This window comes from Diceros bicornis, chromosome 5 (assembly GCF_020826845.1).
Source record: "Diceros bicornis minor isolate mBicDic1 chromosome 5, mDicBic1.mat.cur, whole genome shotgun sequence".
Lineage (NCBI taxonomy): Eukaryota > Metazoa > Chordata > Mammalia > Perissodactyla > Rhinocerotidae > Diceros > Diceros bicornis.
Genome location: NC_080744.1, coordinates 73,121,140 through 73,138,944, shown reverse-complemented (window position 1 = coordinate 73,138,944; position 17,805 = coordinate 73,121,140). Strand labels below are relative to the sequence as shown.

Here is a 17,805-nt window from a genome sequence, read left to right as displayed (position 1 = left end):
CAAGAAAAGCAGCTTGGTGGAGGTTATGGAGGGGAAAAAAGTTAACCCCAAGTGTTTGCACATGGCTTCCTGCCGGAGATGTTAAAGTTCAAGATTTGGGGCTCTTCACTACCTTTCAAAGGCTCCAGTTTCCTGGAAACAAGCCTTATCTTGGTTCTCAGATTCATATTTATCAATTATTTTCCCCTAAGTTTTCTGGAAGGTAGGAATATGGATTTGATGAGCAAATATAAAAACACTGACTGAGACATAACCAAATAATTCAAGAAAGAAGTTGCAATGATGTGACTGGTTGTACTAGCAGAGTCTTCTAAGAATTCCTTAGGAGATAATTTAATAGACAATCAGGACACATGCTTGGCCCCCTCTGAGAACTCTTGATGGTGTCCTGGCCCAGTCACCATTACGCACTTCTTAAACATGGCCCTAAGGCCCTCAATGAACCTGGGCCTAGCCCACCCTTTGCTGTCCCACAGCCCTACCTCTGCTCACCTCCCTGGGGTCCACCAGATCTCATCTCCTAATGACACTACCACTGCCGAGCTGTGGGGTATGCTGTGCACTGGCCACTCCTTGAGAGCAGACACTGGGGTGTCTGTGCTCTGTCCCTTCACACGGAAGGGTGCTGGTACATACCCTGTGCTTCACACATATTTGTAGAACGAAGGAAGAAAGTCTATGTTGGGACATCTTTTTCAAAACCTTTCTGATCCTTTCAAAACAGTAAAACTTTGTGTTGCATTCTCTTAGATTTAATGAATTTAATGAAAAATCATTTCACAGTTCCAAATTATGATTCCACATCTCTTATTTACATGGGAATCAAAATGACACTTTTTTTAAAGCATGCAACATTAGTTGAACTATTCTAAATACAAATTTCTTTCTACATAACTGACATATACAGCACAGCTGACAATCCAAAATACTCTTACAAGTTTCTTCAACGATCACGCATGATACTTTCTAGACATGTTAAAAAGAATAGCCCTAAGTCTTTTAGTTCAGTGGCAAGCTCAATGCAGCTATTGCATGAATCACAGAAGATAAAACAACCACTGAAGGTAAAGTCTCGAATGTGCTTGAATCTATTTTCCATGGTGTGGGACAGAGAGGGACCCGGCATGCTCTGGAGCTGTGAGCCAGCCAGCTAGGGAAGGGCGTGACCATTCCGGTGACCCATGGGGCCAGATCCCTGCTCACACACTTTCACATGGTTCACATAACTTCATAGTAGATTCATCAGCCAAATATCTGACACACCTATGAGGGGGGCTGAGAACCAGTCATCGTGAAGAAGCTACACATGGCTGAGAGGCACGGTGGGAAAAGACATCAGGCCAAGCACCTGTGGGGGATCTGGAGTCATATCCCTGTCCCCCAGCTCAGCTCACGAGCCAGCATGACCTTGGGCAAAATCCTCATCCTTCCCGAGATACCTTCCTTCATCTACCTTCAAATGGCTTCAGAAAAGATGGATCCCCTTATATGGAGAAATAATAATACTAATATTTGATAGCTGCATAGTGTCTTCTCACCTATCCACAGGCTTTCGCACAGACTATCTGTGTAGAAGCCCACGGAAAGCTGTGGAGCGAGGGGGCACCACGCGACAAGGAGACAGTCGCACAGAGGTGCTTGGCGCTGATGGTCCCTCAGCTACCTAGGGGCAGGTCCTTATTCTGTCCCCGGAGATTCTGCTTTCAAACGCATTGCTGCCAATAGAATCTTCAGATAAACGTACATGTGGAAGCCCAGAGGACAAAGCAAGGGAATAAGAGCGCTCCTGCTTGAGCTTGTGCAGGAAGTCCAGCAAAACGCCCTCAGCTCTCCCACTCGTGTGCGCCCTTGGCCCTCCCACAGGCATGCGTGCCCACGGCCTTCCCTCACACCAGACACACACACACCACCCATGTGCAGCCTCAGGCTCCCAGCTCCCACCAGGCCCCCAAGCGCAGAACCCTCAGGATGCGCCCTGGCCCTAGAGCCAACCGTTCTGATAATGTGCTTCATCACTACTAATGATATCAGCTTCCCAACACCACGGGGACTGCCGAAGTGAGTCAATGCCATCTGCAAACCTCATGGTCATGAAGATCCCCCCTCACAAACAGGAAGGAGGAATGTAGGCCATTAGTCAATTCAGGTTTGTAACTGGGCTTTCTAGGAGCTTCACAGGCTCCATGGATTCGCAGCACCACCGCCATGTCTTCCAGGGCCTGGAGAAAAGTTAGATACCCTTCCAGGAGAAGTGCAGCCTGGGCAAATGTGGAAACCCTTCTTCCTCACATTCACCCTGTCGATTGGGAAGGATGTAGGGAGGACGAGATTCCCAGCCTGGTCCCAGTCAAGTGGGATGCGCTGAGTGACCATCACCCTGTGCCAGTGCTGGCCCCCCAAGGCTTCCTACCTCAGCTTCGAAAGACGGAACCTGATGAGAGCGCTGTCCAGAAGCTCCCCCTTCTCTAGGGAGGCAGATCCAGATGAACCAGCTGACTCTCTGCTCAGCAGGGACCTTGGCTCCCACTCAGCTGAACTGTTTTCCCAGGATTCTTCAGCAGTGATGAACTCTGGGTGGTAAACGGGCATGCACCGTGACCTGGAAAGCAAGACTTTGTGGTTATTTTCACGGACATAGCAGCATCTCCAAAACAAGATTTCATCTCAGTGGTGACGTGTGACCTGTGAAACGTGGAATCAATCCTGGTTTTTAAAAAGATCACAGACATTGTAGGGGCCGGCCCAGTGGTGCAAGCATTTAAGTGCACGAGCTCCGTAGCAGCGGCCGGGGGTTCACCGGTTGGGGTCCCGGGTGCACACCGACGCACCGCTTGTCAAGCCATGCTGTGGTGGCGTCCCACATAAAGTGGAGGAAGATGGGCACGGATGTTAGCCCAGGGCCAGTCTTCCTCAGCAAACAAGAGGAGGATTGGCAGATGTTAGCTCAGGGCCGATCTTCCTCACATAAACAAAAAAAAAAGATCATAGACATTGTAGTGCCGTTAAACTGGTGGGAATGGGCCAGTCTTGACATCACAGAACACTCTGCTCAAGGGAAATCTTCTGGGGTCACTCAAGTCTTCAAAACGAATTGTAGACCTTCAAGAAACATCAGATTGTTCTGAGTTTGTAACTTTCCAATAAAGCTGTTTCTGTCTCAGACCAGCTCCAACTCATTTCAGTATTTGCTTTCTCTTTGAATATGCCGGAGTTCTCAATACCTAGTTCTGTTATAGTCATTCTGAAGCAGGGTGAGTGGTGTAAGACTTTCCTCCTCTATGTAGATATCTTTCTATATCTAGGAGCTGTAGGAAAGATGTTCTACCTAGCTTTCCCACCCAACATTCAGTGAGCATGAGCAGGAGTGGGGAACATCAATGTTGGACTAGATGGGCCCAAGAACTGGACCTATATCTAGAAGGATGAATCAAAGGGAATCATAAACTTTTATCAAAATTACATTTGGGTGCATCGATTTACTTTTGGTTGAATCCCTGAGTTTCTGAGCAATTCCCTCAGTACAGATGCACTTGACTCTAGTCAGGTTGCACCAAAGCCAAGAATTTGCACGTACTGCATGGAATACTCACGGGATCACAATATTAACGTAACAGTCATGATCTATAGAAACAAGTGGTGCCACTCAAACCCAGCTAGCTCAACAGTGCATTGTGATTCTCCTGAACACTCATAACTGCTTTACAACTGGTTTACAGCAAGAAAAAAATATTGTCTTATTCATAAGAAGAAGCCCAGAGACACAAAATAGACTGTGTAAAACCAGTATGTAACAGGATAATAAACGATGTTGACAGTGTGCAAACTTTGAAAATAATCAATAATCTTTTCTAACAATTTTGTAACTGAGAAATATATGAGGAATAATATCACAACCGCCTCAACTGCTGAACAAACACAACTGCAGCTAAAATTGGAACTAAGGAAACTGCTCTCCTATAAGTAGAAGGAGGAAAGCTAATGTCAGTGTTTCTAGAGCAGTGCTATGCAATAGAACTCTCCATGGTGACAGATATGTTCTCTGCTCTGTCCAGTATAGAAGCCAAACGTGCTCACTGGCCACTTGAAATGTGCAACTGAAGGACTTAATTTTTAATTTTATGTAATTTTAATTAATTTAACTTAGAATAACCACATGGAAGAAGTGGCCATCATACTGGTCAGCACAGATGCAGGGCATGCTCTGACCTTTGCACCATTAGCTGCACATTCCTGCCCTCACACCCTGAAAAGGACCCGTTCTCTTCCACAAGTATGTAAATCAATGGATGTTATCCTAATAAGCCATTTGTTCAAATTAAAACTACAACAAAATTAAGTTGGCAAAAAGTAAAGCAATAAATGACCTTCCCACCACCAATACCTCAAATAGCTTCCCGCAAAAAAAGCAAAAAGGAAAACCCTCTGTAAGAAACCTGACCTACGTTCTGCTCCTCTGAAATGGTTTTTGTGACAGGAGGCACAGCTCAGCACCCTGGGACATGTCTCTGCTCCACGTGCCCAGGACAAACACTTACACATTATTGGTTTTCCAATGAATCATGAGTTCTAAAATGTCTCCGGTCTTCACAGTTTACCAAGTAATTCAAAGGAAAGCATTAAGGGAATAGATGTGTGAAGTGTTTGTTTTCAAAGTTATTGATTAGGAGAGATGGAGGAGAATTAAGTTATCTCCCTGGTGGCAGGGGCTGTGCTGGGCACTGAGACGTGAGATGAAGAGAATGCAGGCTGGAGGCATAACCGTGGATAACACAAGGGAAAGTTCCAAAGTAAGAGCATGAACGCAGTGTTTGAGAGCACAGGAGAAAAAGTCTTGAATCCTAGGGGATTGGGGGGAGGACCAAGGCTTCACAAAGGAGGTGCCATTTGAGCCCCCTGGAACTTGAGTGGGACTGCCCTGGAGAGCCAGAGAGGGGAGGAGCTTCCTCTTGTCAAAGGGCTTCCTTGGAACTTTTGCAGGGAGACACAACTTGTCATCAGGAGTTACCTGGAGGGAGCCAGATCGTCCTTGCAATGGGAGGTGATAAATCCAGATTCCCACGTCCCATCCAGATCCTGGGAATTCAAGTCTTTGGAGAGTGAAGCCAGGAACCCACATGGTATCTGAGCACACCCAGAGAATTCTGATGCACCCTAAAGTATGAAGCACCCCCTCCAAGTTATCGACAGGGCTGGGGAGAGGGTGGGCAGCTTCTCAGAGGGAGGCAAACGCAGGAGACACAGCAGCCCACCTGCTGATGCAGGTAAGTGGGCAGGAGAGGGAGGGTCCATGACGATGTCACCAAGTTTGTAATGTGTGGGGAGCCAGGGGACACCGAGCAGGTGGCTCAGGCTTCCAGAAGTTTGCCTGCAGAAGGAAGAGGCGATGGGGCTAGAGGCCTGGACCAGGGCCCTTCATCCTGGGGGAGAGAGTCTGCAAGGAAGTTATTCTCCAGATCAGCTCTGCTTGGTGATTCCAGAACCACCCAGGTTTGTCCCCAAAAGGACCTGCAAACTTGCAGGAAGTGGAGTTTTCTTTTAAATCATACATTTTTCTATCTCATCACTATTTGACATTTAAGCCAGATAATTCTTTGTTGTCGGGAGTGGTTCTGTGCATCGTGGGATGTTTCCCAGCACCCCTGGCCTCTATCCTTAAGTGACAGTAGCACCACTCCCCTAGTTGTGACAATAAAATATATCTCCAGACAGTTCCAACCTCTCGCCTGGTTGAGAAGCTCTGACCCGGTGAGACGGCCTGTCAGATCTGTGTGCATGCATGAGTGTGCACTTGTGCAATTCAATCATTGCAGGGTTATGCTCATGGTTATTTGGAAATTCATAAGCCACAGAAAACAACCACTAGAATCATGAACATCTACTACCTTGAACTGACAAGGATCTAGCAGAGACCAAACATGTCAAGTAAAAATTCATTATTTCATGAAGAAATTTTCCAACCTAAGTGCCAAGGGCAATGTACAAAGATTTCTTAATTTTATAAGAAGGAAAAAAAAAAAAAAACACTCACCCTTTCTCTTGTGAGGAATTCCTCAGCAAAGGAGTATTTTCTGTAAAGCAGGGGTCTTTAGACCTGGAGCTGAAGAACTGGGGGAAAGGAGAGTGAGACCTGAAAGACACAGTAAGGAAAAGAGATCACCAACACAAAAATGAGGAATGCCTGCACCAGTAATTGGGGCTAGATTCAAGAATGTGCACAAGCTTCGGTGATAAATTTTACATGAGAATTTGACTAAAGTTATATATGAATTATAAAAACTTGGAGTTTTAGGAGAGACAATTAGAAACCACTCTCCTCCCCAGCATAAACCAGACTGTAAATGCAAAGCAGAAACTCACATAGGAGACCAGATCCTGTGGCATCCATCCTTTTAGGCTCACTTTAGCATTAACAGTAGAGTCCAGCCAACTTTGCCATTCTAGGCAGAACTCTTCATCAAGAAAACCATTTGGAGTCTGATGGGCCCTTTTATACTCAGAAAATTCTATTTCCTAGATGACAATATTTAAATATCACACATCTAAAATATCCTAATGGCTTCCCTTGGGAGCCCAAGGAGCAGAAGTCAGGGCCAACGGAGTCATAATGAAATGATAACCAGATTGGCAGGGAGGGGGCTCTCAGGGGGACAGAAGCCACAGCTGAAGCAAAGCAAAGGTTCACACTGCATGGGATGCCCCTCCACTGTGCTGGCCTGTCCACTGGAGAAAGGGTCACCACAAACTTCTTATCCAGGTCAGGCACTATTCCAGAGGGAAATAATTGCACAGGCAAAACAGAGCCCACCAGCATATATGCTCACCAAAGGACACATGATGTTTCAAAGCAGCTAGTTTTTCATGAAAAGTTGCAGAAATCATTTTAATTCCTAATTATCGGAAATATGTCATTTTATATGGTGCTACATTGCCTTTCCTAAAGGAGCCCAGGCCACGCAGAGCTGCTGTGGACGCCGTGAAACACTCACCTGGGGAAATAACAGTAATTCAGATCATAAATGCAAAGCAAAAAGAGAATTTTAAGAAAATATTTCCACCCACTTTCTCTTTCCCATTCAAGCTTGCACCTGTGACATAGACAATAAGACTCTGGTCTCGTGAATGAATGAAACTAGGGTCCCTGAGCCCCTGAGCTGTGTCTAACAACACCCACCACATCACCATCAGAAAAGAAGTCTGTCTCAGGCCAGCAAGTGTCCTCTGGGCACCACCTCCAGGTAGCCCTGGGCACTTCCTGTGGGGAACACAGGTAACTGAGGACTCTGTCCTCAGGGGTTTTAACAGCCGGTGGAGGGCAGCATGGCAGCAAAGAAAGGGTACAGTAGATTCGCTAACTAGGACAGATGAGAGCGGAGAGGTGGAAGATGAATTCTGCCTGAGGGATTTAATAATTAGTGTACTTTTAGCTGTTGAAATTGGCTTCAACAATTAGTTGGGCTTTTAAAATTTTCATCTCTCATAACTGTAAATCCAGAAAGACCTCAGGTACATGTAGATAAATGTCTCGATGAGTCAACTAACATCCAGGTATTTTCTGTCACTCCCTGGGGTGGTTTGTTACAGAGCATTACTGGAAGAGCTGTTACGGTAAACTTACTCACATTATTTAACAACCCTGAGCTTCCATTTTCTTAGCTGTAAAATGTAGATTAAAAGAAAAAAATAAAAGCTCAGTTTTGCTGCATTAAATAAGGAGATGTAAATGGAAAGTGTAAAGAAAGAGTTTGGCTATCAATTCAATTTTTTCCATTTGACTATGAGCTCCTTCTGGATGGCTGCCACGTTATTTCCATCTTGTTTTGTCTTGTACCTTACGTGGTACCCAGTTCAATGTAGGGTCTTAAAAAATACTTCATAATGAATGAGTTAAACCCCAGTGATCATAGCTTGTTTGCGTGAGACTGGTTTTTTGACTCAAAACGGTTTTCTAAACCATTAAATCGATAATGTGCTTAGAATCACCATTGACCCTCTAAAGAGTGGAGAATGACCACGAGAGCAGAGGTGCTGTTGCCCCTTAGAAAGCACAACCCACAGGCTCTCAAAAGGGCTCACAGTGACACCACATTGCACAATGCAGAGAATTCACCTTGTTGCCAGGAAGAAGGAAAATTAGAAATGGAGGAAAGTCAAAAGTGCAATTTTATTTTCTCTGAGGTGGCCATATCCGGCTGATTTCATTATTTAACATTTCTGTTGCATTTTATGTACACAAAGTATTTTAAAATTGTAGTTAAGTGTACAAAGAGTGGTCTCTAAGCTTTTATATCTAGTTATGTTTCTAAAGAGCCAAAAATAAAATGAGTTTCACTAGGAAATTTCCCGAAGAGACTTTGGGCCATTCCAAATTTAAACTTAATTTGACACTGTCCAGATATTATTTTCCATTGTTCCAACTCCATGCCTCTGTGTGAAGAGGGGAAGCACAGAGAGGCCTTCAGGCCCCGTTACTTGACAGGATCCCTGGCCTGCCATCCTGGAGGATAGAGAACTCAGAAACTACACATAGAGAAGATTCAGGATTGCCTGAGAAACACATATTCCAGAGTCTGGAAATAAAAATGGCAGTCCACAGAACTGAAAGGCCAGTGTTTCTCTTACTGATTTAATTAAGATAGAAAATATTGATGAGATCTACACTATTCCTGACCTTTACTTCTTATGAAAAAAAGAAATCACATTAACATTTCTCAGACCTCACATCTAAGCCTTGGTGCTTTCAAAATTCACAAATTTCAACAGTATCTACTTTCCCCCGTGCCTCAAAAACTCTATGTATACATTTGCAAAATTCATATGCGCCTGTAAATTTATAAGTGGGCAATACTTATTTTGAATAACTTGGAAACTAAAGAAGAGGATAACAAATAAAACAATTGTATATAATTCTATGATTCAGAGATACCAACTTTTAATATTTAAAAACTTCCTTTCAGTCTTTTTTTTCTATATATAAATGAATATTTTTAAAGTCAAGTTCAAATATATGTGTGTATAGACATACATTCACATACATAAATTGCTTTGTCCTCTGTTCAACTTAGTCATGTCATTAGCATTTCCTGTGTTATTACATATTCTCCTACAATATGATTTTAATGTTGGAATCATATTCCATTACATGGATCAGCACATTAAGGTTGACCATCCATTTATTGTTGGAAATTTAGGGAATTTCTAGTTTTTCAGTAAGATAGGTAACAAATGTTATGAGAGTCCTGGTAGATAAGTCTTTGTGTGTGCCTCTGATAGTTCCTTAGGACAGATTCCTGCAAGTGGAGTCACTGGGTCTAGAAGTGTCTTGGTGCCAATGATCCATAGAGAGCCTGCCTCTATTACTCTGCATTTCATTTATGTGAGGTGTTGAAATTAATAAAAGAAAAACCTCAAATAAATTGGAGTCAGGAAGACCTGTAGGGGAAGCTCTCACACCCTATCACACATTGTCAATTACACCAAACAGGAAGAGACCTACACTTGCATCTTTGACAGGAAGTAAAACTACTCTACTACTGAAGAAGATTTCTCTCCCCAACCAGCAGCAGCCCAGCCAATGAGAAACACCACAGCTCAGCCAATTAGAAGCCGCTGCTGCCCTGAACTGTTACTTTTCCACAATGGACTTTCTTTAGAACAGCCCCTCCCTACTCCTCCTTTTTCTCTATAAAAGCAAACTCCCCTCCTTTGTTGTCTGGATTTGCCTATGGTTCACCATAGCATGCACATCCCAAATTGCAATTCTTTTGGCTATTCCCAAATAAACTCATTTTGAGGATAAAATAACAGGCAAATTTGCCATTTAAGTTGACATACATACTGTCAGAAAAGTGGGATCCAAAGGAGGCAACCTCAGAGAGAAGGCGACCACCAGAATCAAGTGAGGTACCCACACTGAGCCCCTTGTGCTCATCGCATCTGTGAGTTGCTCCGTGCTTTCAGTTTGGTGAGTCTCCTCTTAGATTTCGAGCTCTGCTCCCTTTGAGCTCTGAGCTCTCAGACTTTATTTGGGATCTGGAGAGGCTTTATCCTCTTAAGGGAGGGACTTTGTCCTCCCGGTTTAAGGCTCTGTCCTTGAGTTCAAGGCACCATCCTTGGTGAGTACTCAGCTATTTTCTGAAGGTAGCACAGTTCCTTTCAGGGCTCAGGCTTGCTGAAAATCCAGGAGCTTTTCTTTGGTTTTCTGATTCTTTTTGGAGTCAGGGCTGGGAATCCAGCAACTTTCTTTTGTTTTTAGATTCCTTTGGAGATCAGGGCTAGGACTCTAGCAACTTTCTTGGGTTTTCTGAGGAAATTTCAGAAATGGGATCCCAGTCACCTAAAAGTTCTGAGGGAAATCTTCCTTCACGGGTGCCAGCTGGGTTTATGTTTAAGAACTATGGGCCCCCTACATGTACGTTTTTAACTAAAAGGGCCAAACTGACCCAAAGCAGTCTGGAATTGCAATGGCCATTATGGGAAACTTTCAATCTCCCCAAACTAGCTTTTCTTAAAACCAAATTGGCAGACCATGGCTCTAAAATTAAGGGAAAAAATGGTATGTCTATTTTCACTGGTACTTGAAGGCTTATGGATATGCACAAAGCTCTAAAATTGCCTCATTACGAGATACATTGTCTAAATTAGCCAAAACACTGAGGGAGAACAAAATGGCTTCTGAAGGCTCATGTTCCCCTTCCTCGTCTTTGTCTCAGGCGCCATCTTGTTTGTCTTCCCAGACTCCTTTGTCTCAGACTCTGCCCCAGCAGCCATCTTGTGCTCAAGCTCCGCCATCCGCACCATCCTCCTCTCTTCCCCTCTGTGAAAACCTGCCCCTTTAAAACCAGACCCTCTGAGGATTCAAACGCAGGGCCCCTAATTACTATTTCTAGGTTAACTGGAGCAAACAAATAACCAGAAGGAAAATTTTAAATAGCAATTACCCTAGACTTTTGATAATAGACAAAATGACTCCAAAAATAGCTCTAAAGGGATCCTTACAACATGTAGGTAAAATTCATTAGTAAAAGACTTTGGCCATCTGAAGAAGTAACCTTACCTTAGTTCATCTGCCAGAAATACAATTTGGATCCAACCATTCTTTTGAGTTTTATACCCGAGACGTGGCTAAAAGATTTAAAATAAAAGCTATGAGATCTCTGTTTATGTATGTATCTTATAGAGATGTGATATTTTTCTACCTCTGGGTGGTGGTAGTGCTAGAATTGATTTGTAAAAAGCTCTATTTAATTGGCTTGAAAATAAGTGCTTATAAATTAAGTATTCCTAAATCTCAGAAATATAATAGAAACTAACTCAAATGCTTTTCAAGTTTACATGACCTAAAATAAATCTTTAGTAAATAAAAGCTAGCTTAAGGCTGTTGGTGTAAATAAAAAACAGGCATGTCTTCAGAGTTGTTAGTATTGGTGTAATACAAATGTGCAACTTTTTTCTCTGGCTGGGTTTACTAGTCAAGCAGGCGCAAGCTGTCTTTGTTACAAAATTTGTCACCAAGAAAGTAACTTAAGGTGATGGTTGGCTATTTAATGTCTAATCCAAGCATGATTGCTAAAAGCAAGTAAATAAATATAAATAAGATCGAAGTTTATACTAAGTAAAACTAAATAACGGAGAGTCATTGAACATCTAAATCGTTTTCCAAACAAGATAAAATACTAAAACATTAATTATGGAACATAGGTTTATCTATTTTTGGCTTCCTATTGCAGAGAAACTAAAGATATTCGAGTCTGTTAATGAACATGTTTTAGGCGAGGCTGAGAAATTTTCTATGAAAAAAGGCACGTGTTTCTAGAAATTTATAGAAGGTATTTATAAGTTCACTAAGCTGCAAAATGATAATATAGTTCACAACTACTTACTTCCAAGTTTTCACTAGAAATTAAGGATTCTAAGGGTTAAGAATACTAAACAATATATGTAATAATAAGGAAAACATCTCTGTATGCAAGGAAAGTAGGATGTGTATTTTGATAAAAGAAAGTATGAGGAATGGAAATGCATTTTGTTGAGGGTAAAGAAAGTAATTTTGTCTTAAAGACAGGCTGGTTATTTTGGAATGGGAAAAAGAAAAACATAGGACAAAATCTGAATGTAAAAATAAAGTTATGGAAGGTTTATGGAAAGGGATCTTGGAAGAGGAATTTAATGTGTGGTCAAGCTGGCTAAGATTAAGATGAATTTATTAAAATAAGTTTTAATATCAAAAATAAGATGATGCAAAATTAAAAATTGGCTTTCTTTTCTGTTAAGAGGACAAGACTTTCTTGGCTGTTGGTCTGCTCTTGATAACAAACTGTGAAAGCTTCTTTACCCTTAAGCAGTATGCCTAGAAAACAGAGATTTTGGGTTTTGTCAAAATAACTTCCTGTGTTGTTTCTATCAGGTCTTTAATTACTTTAAAAAACGGAGTCTTCTTAGTATTGAACGAGTTAAGTTTTGCTTACAACTACGTAACTTTTTATATTTGCCTTTGAAACCTGTTATTGTTATTTTGGTCAAATAGATACTTAGGTATTATTTCATAATGATCTGTGATCCTGCTTGGTCAAATGTCCAATCTTTTGATATTTTTGACAAGCTTCCCAAAATATTCAAATTCTAAATGAAGTCTTTTCCACCTGGATGTAACTTTGGGATTTTCCCAGATGGCACATGGGACACCTTAAAAGATTTATTCACTCTCCTTATAAAAAGAGAGATATTACACTAATTAGGCTTATTTACTATGTCAAATTACATAAGAAGCATGGTTGAATAAGTGATAATAAACCTTTTTAGGTTACATCGTATGGGTGAATGTTACTAAAAAGTGTTCAAGAAATTGTATGAAATTCCTAAAAATCTGATATGTCCTAAGATAATGTTATTACTTGTAATTCTAGTTACTATCTAAAATGTATGTCACAAAAACACCCAAATTTTCTTCTCAATTGTATTTAGCCATTTCCTTTTTTTAAAAAAAGTCTTTTGTCAGTTACAGACAGTTATTGCTTTACTCTGATGCTTTTACAAATATGTTTCATTTTCAAAGAGATTCATGAAAATCTCTGGAATACAGGTTTTGACAACTTTAATATCATAACACTGAACTGGGTGGGGGTTTCTGGAACTTGAGTGAAAGACTGATTGCTTTGATGGTTTGTTTTCCAGATATAAGGATCCCTTTTTCTCCTCTCCTTTAAGCTGTCTATAACTTACAGGAATTTGGTAAAGTGTATCTTTGCAACAAGGGTTGAAACATTTATCTTTTTCTCTCTATCTGATGCCCCCAGAATTCAGAAACTCTTAAGTATTCTTTTCATGACAATAGGTATTTGCATGGGCTCAGCGAAGGTCTGTTCTCCTTGTAACAGAACACAATTAGAAATACTGACTACATTAACAAGGCTTTGACTAGAATGGCATATTCAATAAAGATGTACACAGACTCAGAAATGACCAGACAGCTTTAAGGAACTGCTTGGAAAAATTGGCCTAGCACTTGCTTATGAGGTTTCAGCAAAACAATCTTAAAAAAGAATTTATGGGGCCGGCCCCGTGGCTTGGCGGTTGAGTGTGCGGGCTCCGCTGCTGGCGGCCCGGGTTCGGACCCCGGGCCTGCACGGACGCACCGCTTCTCCGGCCATGCTGAGGCCGCGTCCCACATACAGCAACTAGAAGGATGTGCAGCTATGACATACAACAATCTACTGGGGCTTTGGAGGGAAAAAATAAATAAATAAAATCTTTAAAAAAAAAAAAAGAATTTATATGGTCACTATTCTTGCTGCATTTATATAAATAATCAGGCCAAGTTCAATAAAAGTCTTTATTTTAAAAAATGGGAGTTGTGAAGAGAGAAATTTATTTGCCCCTTTATAGATATTAAATTCTAGTCCTATTAATTGTCTGTAAAGTTTTGTTATATACCTATAAACTGGACTGGATCCTAAATTCTTCTAGTTTCCTTACATGTCTGGATATGATACTCCAAACTGATGTTTCCAATTTTACTTCCCTTGAAATCTCCTTGGAAGGGACTATACCAGGTCCCCCTCACTACCCAGATGGCAGCCAAACTTCAGGAACTCAAGCCTTGGGTACACATCTCACAGATAAAGAAGGCCCCACCTGATATCTGGTCTTGGACAAATGCTGGAAACTCCAAATCAATTTGACTAGGAAGAGAAGCAGGTGACATCTGAGGCAGACAGCCTTCCCAGATGACTGGACCAGGACTGCATGCCCTCTTCTCACTGTTGTTTCTTACTTTATTTTCTCCTTCTCTTTCCTGGAAGGACAACGCCCTTGCCCACATTTCCCAACCCCTTGTGAAAGGGGGAAACCTCTCTAATTGCTGGATTTGCCATCAGAAACCTCAAACTGTCCAAGACAGTAATGACCCCTTAGTTCACCCTATAAGTAATTTCACTGGGATTCCGGATGCTGTTGTTTGTCTAAATTTCTCTGCTGGCCCCTTTTACCAAGTCAGGGTGCTAAGCCTGCCTAAACTTGTCCCTTGCTTTAAGTTAACCCAGCCTTGGGAGAGGTAAACAAGATATTTATATGAAAAGTTTTGTGGGACCATCAATATAAGTTGAATCATTTGTATATTTCTTAACATGTCCATGTGTTTAGGCAACCTCTCAGTATGTAACAACATAGTATCTGAGCCTTGTTATATAATGCTAACACCTCTATGCCAATGAATGAATCTACAGATGATATCACTTATGCAGGAGCTTTATGTACACACCCTGGTTACGTCTTCATCTGTGGAGGTTTCAGTAATGGCCTTATGCTTGGGCAACTCATTGGCTTAACAGCAGGAGACTACAAGGAAAGTGTGCCCTTGCTGTATTCACTGTCTTGTTCTCTCTGCATAACCAAACAGAGGCCTCTCATTGGTCTTGCTCATTGAATCTCCATAGTTTCTTTAAACAAGAACTTCCAGGAGGCATGCGTGACTCTGGGTTTGCCTCCATGGGAAGAGCTTTCTTCCCGTGGATGGGAGTAAGTGCCAACGAATGAATGACCAGGAATCTCTCCCCGACATTAGAAAAGTTGGCTGACTCCACAGCCAAAGCAATTTCAGCTCAGCAACAGTCATTTACTCACTGGCCAAGGTAGTTTTGGATAATCGTACAGCCCTCAATTATCTACTTGTTGAGCAAAGAGGTGTCTGTGCAGTGGCCAACACCTTCTGTTACACATGGATAAATGCCTCTGGGGTAGGAGTAACACAATTACATAAGATTAGACAGCAAGCACATTGGCTACAACAAATTTCACCTAACAATTCATTATCTTTTGATTTGTCCAGCTGGTTACCTTCAAGTCTGGTTTCCTGGTTTAGAAACAGCCTGCAAAATGGGCTTAGAGTATTGCTCTTAATCTCACTCTAAATATTTGATGTAAAGTTCCCCTATGCCTGTTGAACTTCTGTAAAGATAACATACCTAATAAGGTGATGTTAGCTCAACAATTTGAAATGATTTCCAATGTTTATGACCTTGGACAATGATAGAATTTGAATAAGAAGTGCCTGAGAGTTCTCTCTCCTAACCTTCCTTGTTACTCAAACATGGCCTAAATGATTTCCAACCACTAAGTACTTCCCCTCCAACAGGCGACATGACAACCAGGAAAGGTCCTTCCTGGCACCAAGGGACAAGACCACTATGTGCAAAGAACCTGACTGTTGATCAGCGATGCTTTCAGAGAAAGACCTTGATCAAAAGGGGAAAATGTGGAAACTAATAAAAGAAACATTAACTAAACTGGACTCAGGAAGGCCTGTAGGGGGAACTCTCATGCCCTATCCTATATCATCAATTACACCAAACAGGAAGAGACCTACACTTGCATCTTTGACAGGAGGTAAAACTACCCTACTACTGAAGGAAGATTTCTCTCTCCAGAAACAGCCCAGCCAATGAGAAATGCCGTAGCTCAGCCAATGAGAAGCTGTTGCCACCATGAACTGTTACTTTCCAACAACAGATTTTCATTTAGAACAGCCCCTCCCTACTTCCCCTTTTTCTCCATAAAAGCAGCTCCCCTCCTTTGTTCTCTGGATTTGCCTGTGGTTCACCACAGCATGCACATCCCGAATTGCAATTCTTTTGGCTATTCCCAAATAAACTCACTTTGAGGATAAAATAAGAGGCAAATTTGCTTTTTAAGTTAACAGAGGGAACAAATTCCTGTCCCCACAGCCCTGGGTATTAGCCACATTTTAGATCCTCAAGTAGTCAAGTTTAAATAGCCAGAATTGATTCAGGTTCATATTGTCAAGAAACCCTGCTGCCGTGATTATTAACAAGACTCATTTGTACCAACCTGGGAGATGGATACAGTGTATTTGGCCACATCTTCCAGCCCTCCTTTGTCCACACCAGTTTCCTCAGCTCCAGACTCCCTAGGTCTTTCTAGATCCAAATGCTTGATAGTCCCATGATGCATATGTCACTTTACTGAGAAAAAAATGATCTAAGAATGTTGAAAATATTGAGTACCTAATATATTAATGCTTCCAAGAGAATTTATATGTCTGAAAGCCAGAAAAGAGACAATGGTTAGTGCAAAGGACATGCTGGGGAGGTGGTGGTTTGGGTATCAGTGGTGAAGGAAGAGGTTTGCTCTCAGTCTTTCTCAAGCCTTATGTTGTGTAGACACCATCAATGCACACACAGCAGTCAGCATGCTTGGCAGGGGGCCCAGAGCCAGTAACAAGGAGTGCAAAGTTCTGTCGTTGGGTTCCTTTCTCTCCCTCTCTCTCTCTGACTCTTGTTTGTGGCCTGTTTTCATCCCAGCTTCACTGGCCCAAGCTACCTTTCTAGAAGGAAAAAAGCAAACTAGCAGGCAGAGGAAAAACTGGGTTTGCCCCAAAAGTGATCACACAGAAAACAGCCAAATGTCCACTGACAGAAAGCAGGTCTGAGGAAGGAAAGTGAGCAGGGAAGCTGCCACTCACTCAGGTGCAATTTTTCGGAAGGCTTGGGAGGAGATTGCAATTCCTCACCTGAATATAGTCAAAGCCTCTGAGAGTCTGTCACTGTTCTGTCCAAGCAGGGCCAGGCCTTTAAGTTTAATTAAGCACAGAAATGACAGCCCATAGTCCAGGCTGCTCAGAGGCAGCATTTGTATTCAGTTGTCAGCAAAGAAGCAGAAAACATGAGGGCAGGTTTCCACTTCTTCCGCCTAACCCCCACCACATGGACTAGTAAAACCAGAAGGCCACAGATGATCCTCTTAGTGTCTACCTTTCTGAATTGGGGGGGAATACACAAAGAGAAGGAAGCTGTAAAGTGAGTGGTGGTTGATGTGAATGGCTGTGACAGGCTGTGACCCATGGCTTCCCGGCAGGCAGCATGTGCACTGAGGACATACTCTGGACCCCTACCCTGTATCATGGATTCCTTGCCATGGACCTACCTATGTCCCCATCTGTTCAGCTGTAGGGAGAAGAGCAATAGCAGCTACTTCACACAGTTACTGTAAGAATTAAATGAGGCACAGTAGCCCTACTGACTGATCCCAGTACCTGCTGCAGGATCTGGGGCACAGCTATGGTTTAAAGTCCAGTGCTCCCAACCAAATAGTAAAATCCCACCATAAAACACCCAAGGTTTTCAGTGTGTCTGTCCTGCATCTGTGTCTGGCACTTCCCCTCACTGGGCACAGAAGGCACACCTTCTGCTCTCCCACTCCATGAACTTTGTTGAGCATCTGTTCAGAGTAGAATTGCTCTACTTTCAATGTCTCTCCCACAGCTCTTGTCCTCTCACAAGGGGAGGGCATCAC

General features: G+C 42.3%; 1 protein-coding gene across 2 annotated transcripts in view; it reads right to left on the bottom strand.

Moving 5' to 3' along the window:
• The window catches only part of OCA2 (OCA2 melanosomal transmembrane protein), a 341,967-nt gene that overhangs the window by 267,475 nt on the left and 56,687 nt on the right, over window positions 1–17,805 (bottom strand). For both annotated transcript variants that reach the window (XM_058542240.1, XM_058542242.1), the window contains exons 3-4: window positions 6,029–6,127; window positions 2,411–2,599 (exon numbers count right to left, since the gene is read on the bottom strand). In XM_058542240.1, coding sequence (XP_058398223.1) covers window positions 2,411–2,599; window positions 6,029–6,127 — 288 coding nt within the window. The remainder of the gene's footprint in view (window positions 1–2,410; window positions 2,600–6,028; window positions 6,128–17,805) is intronic.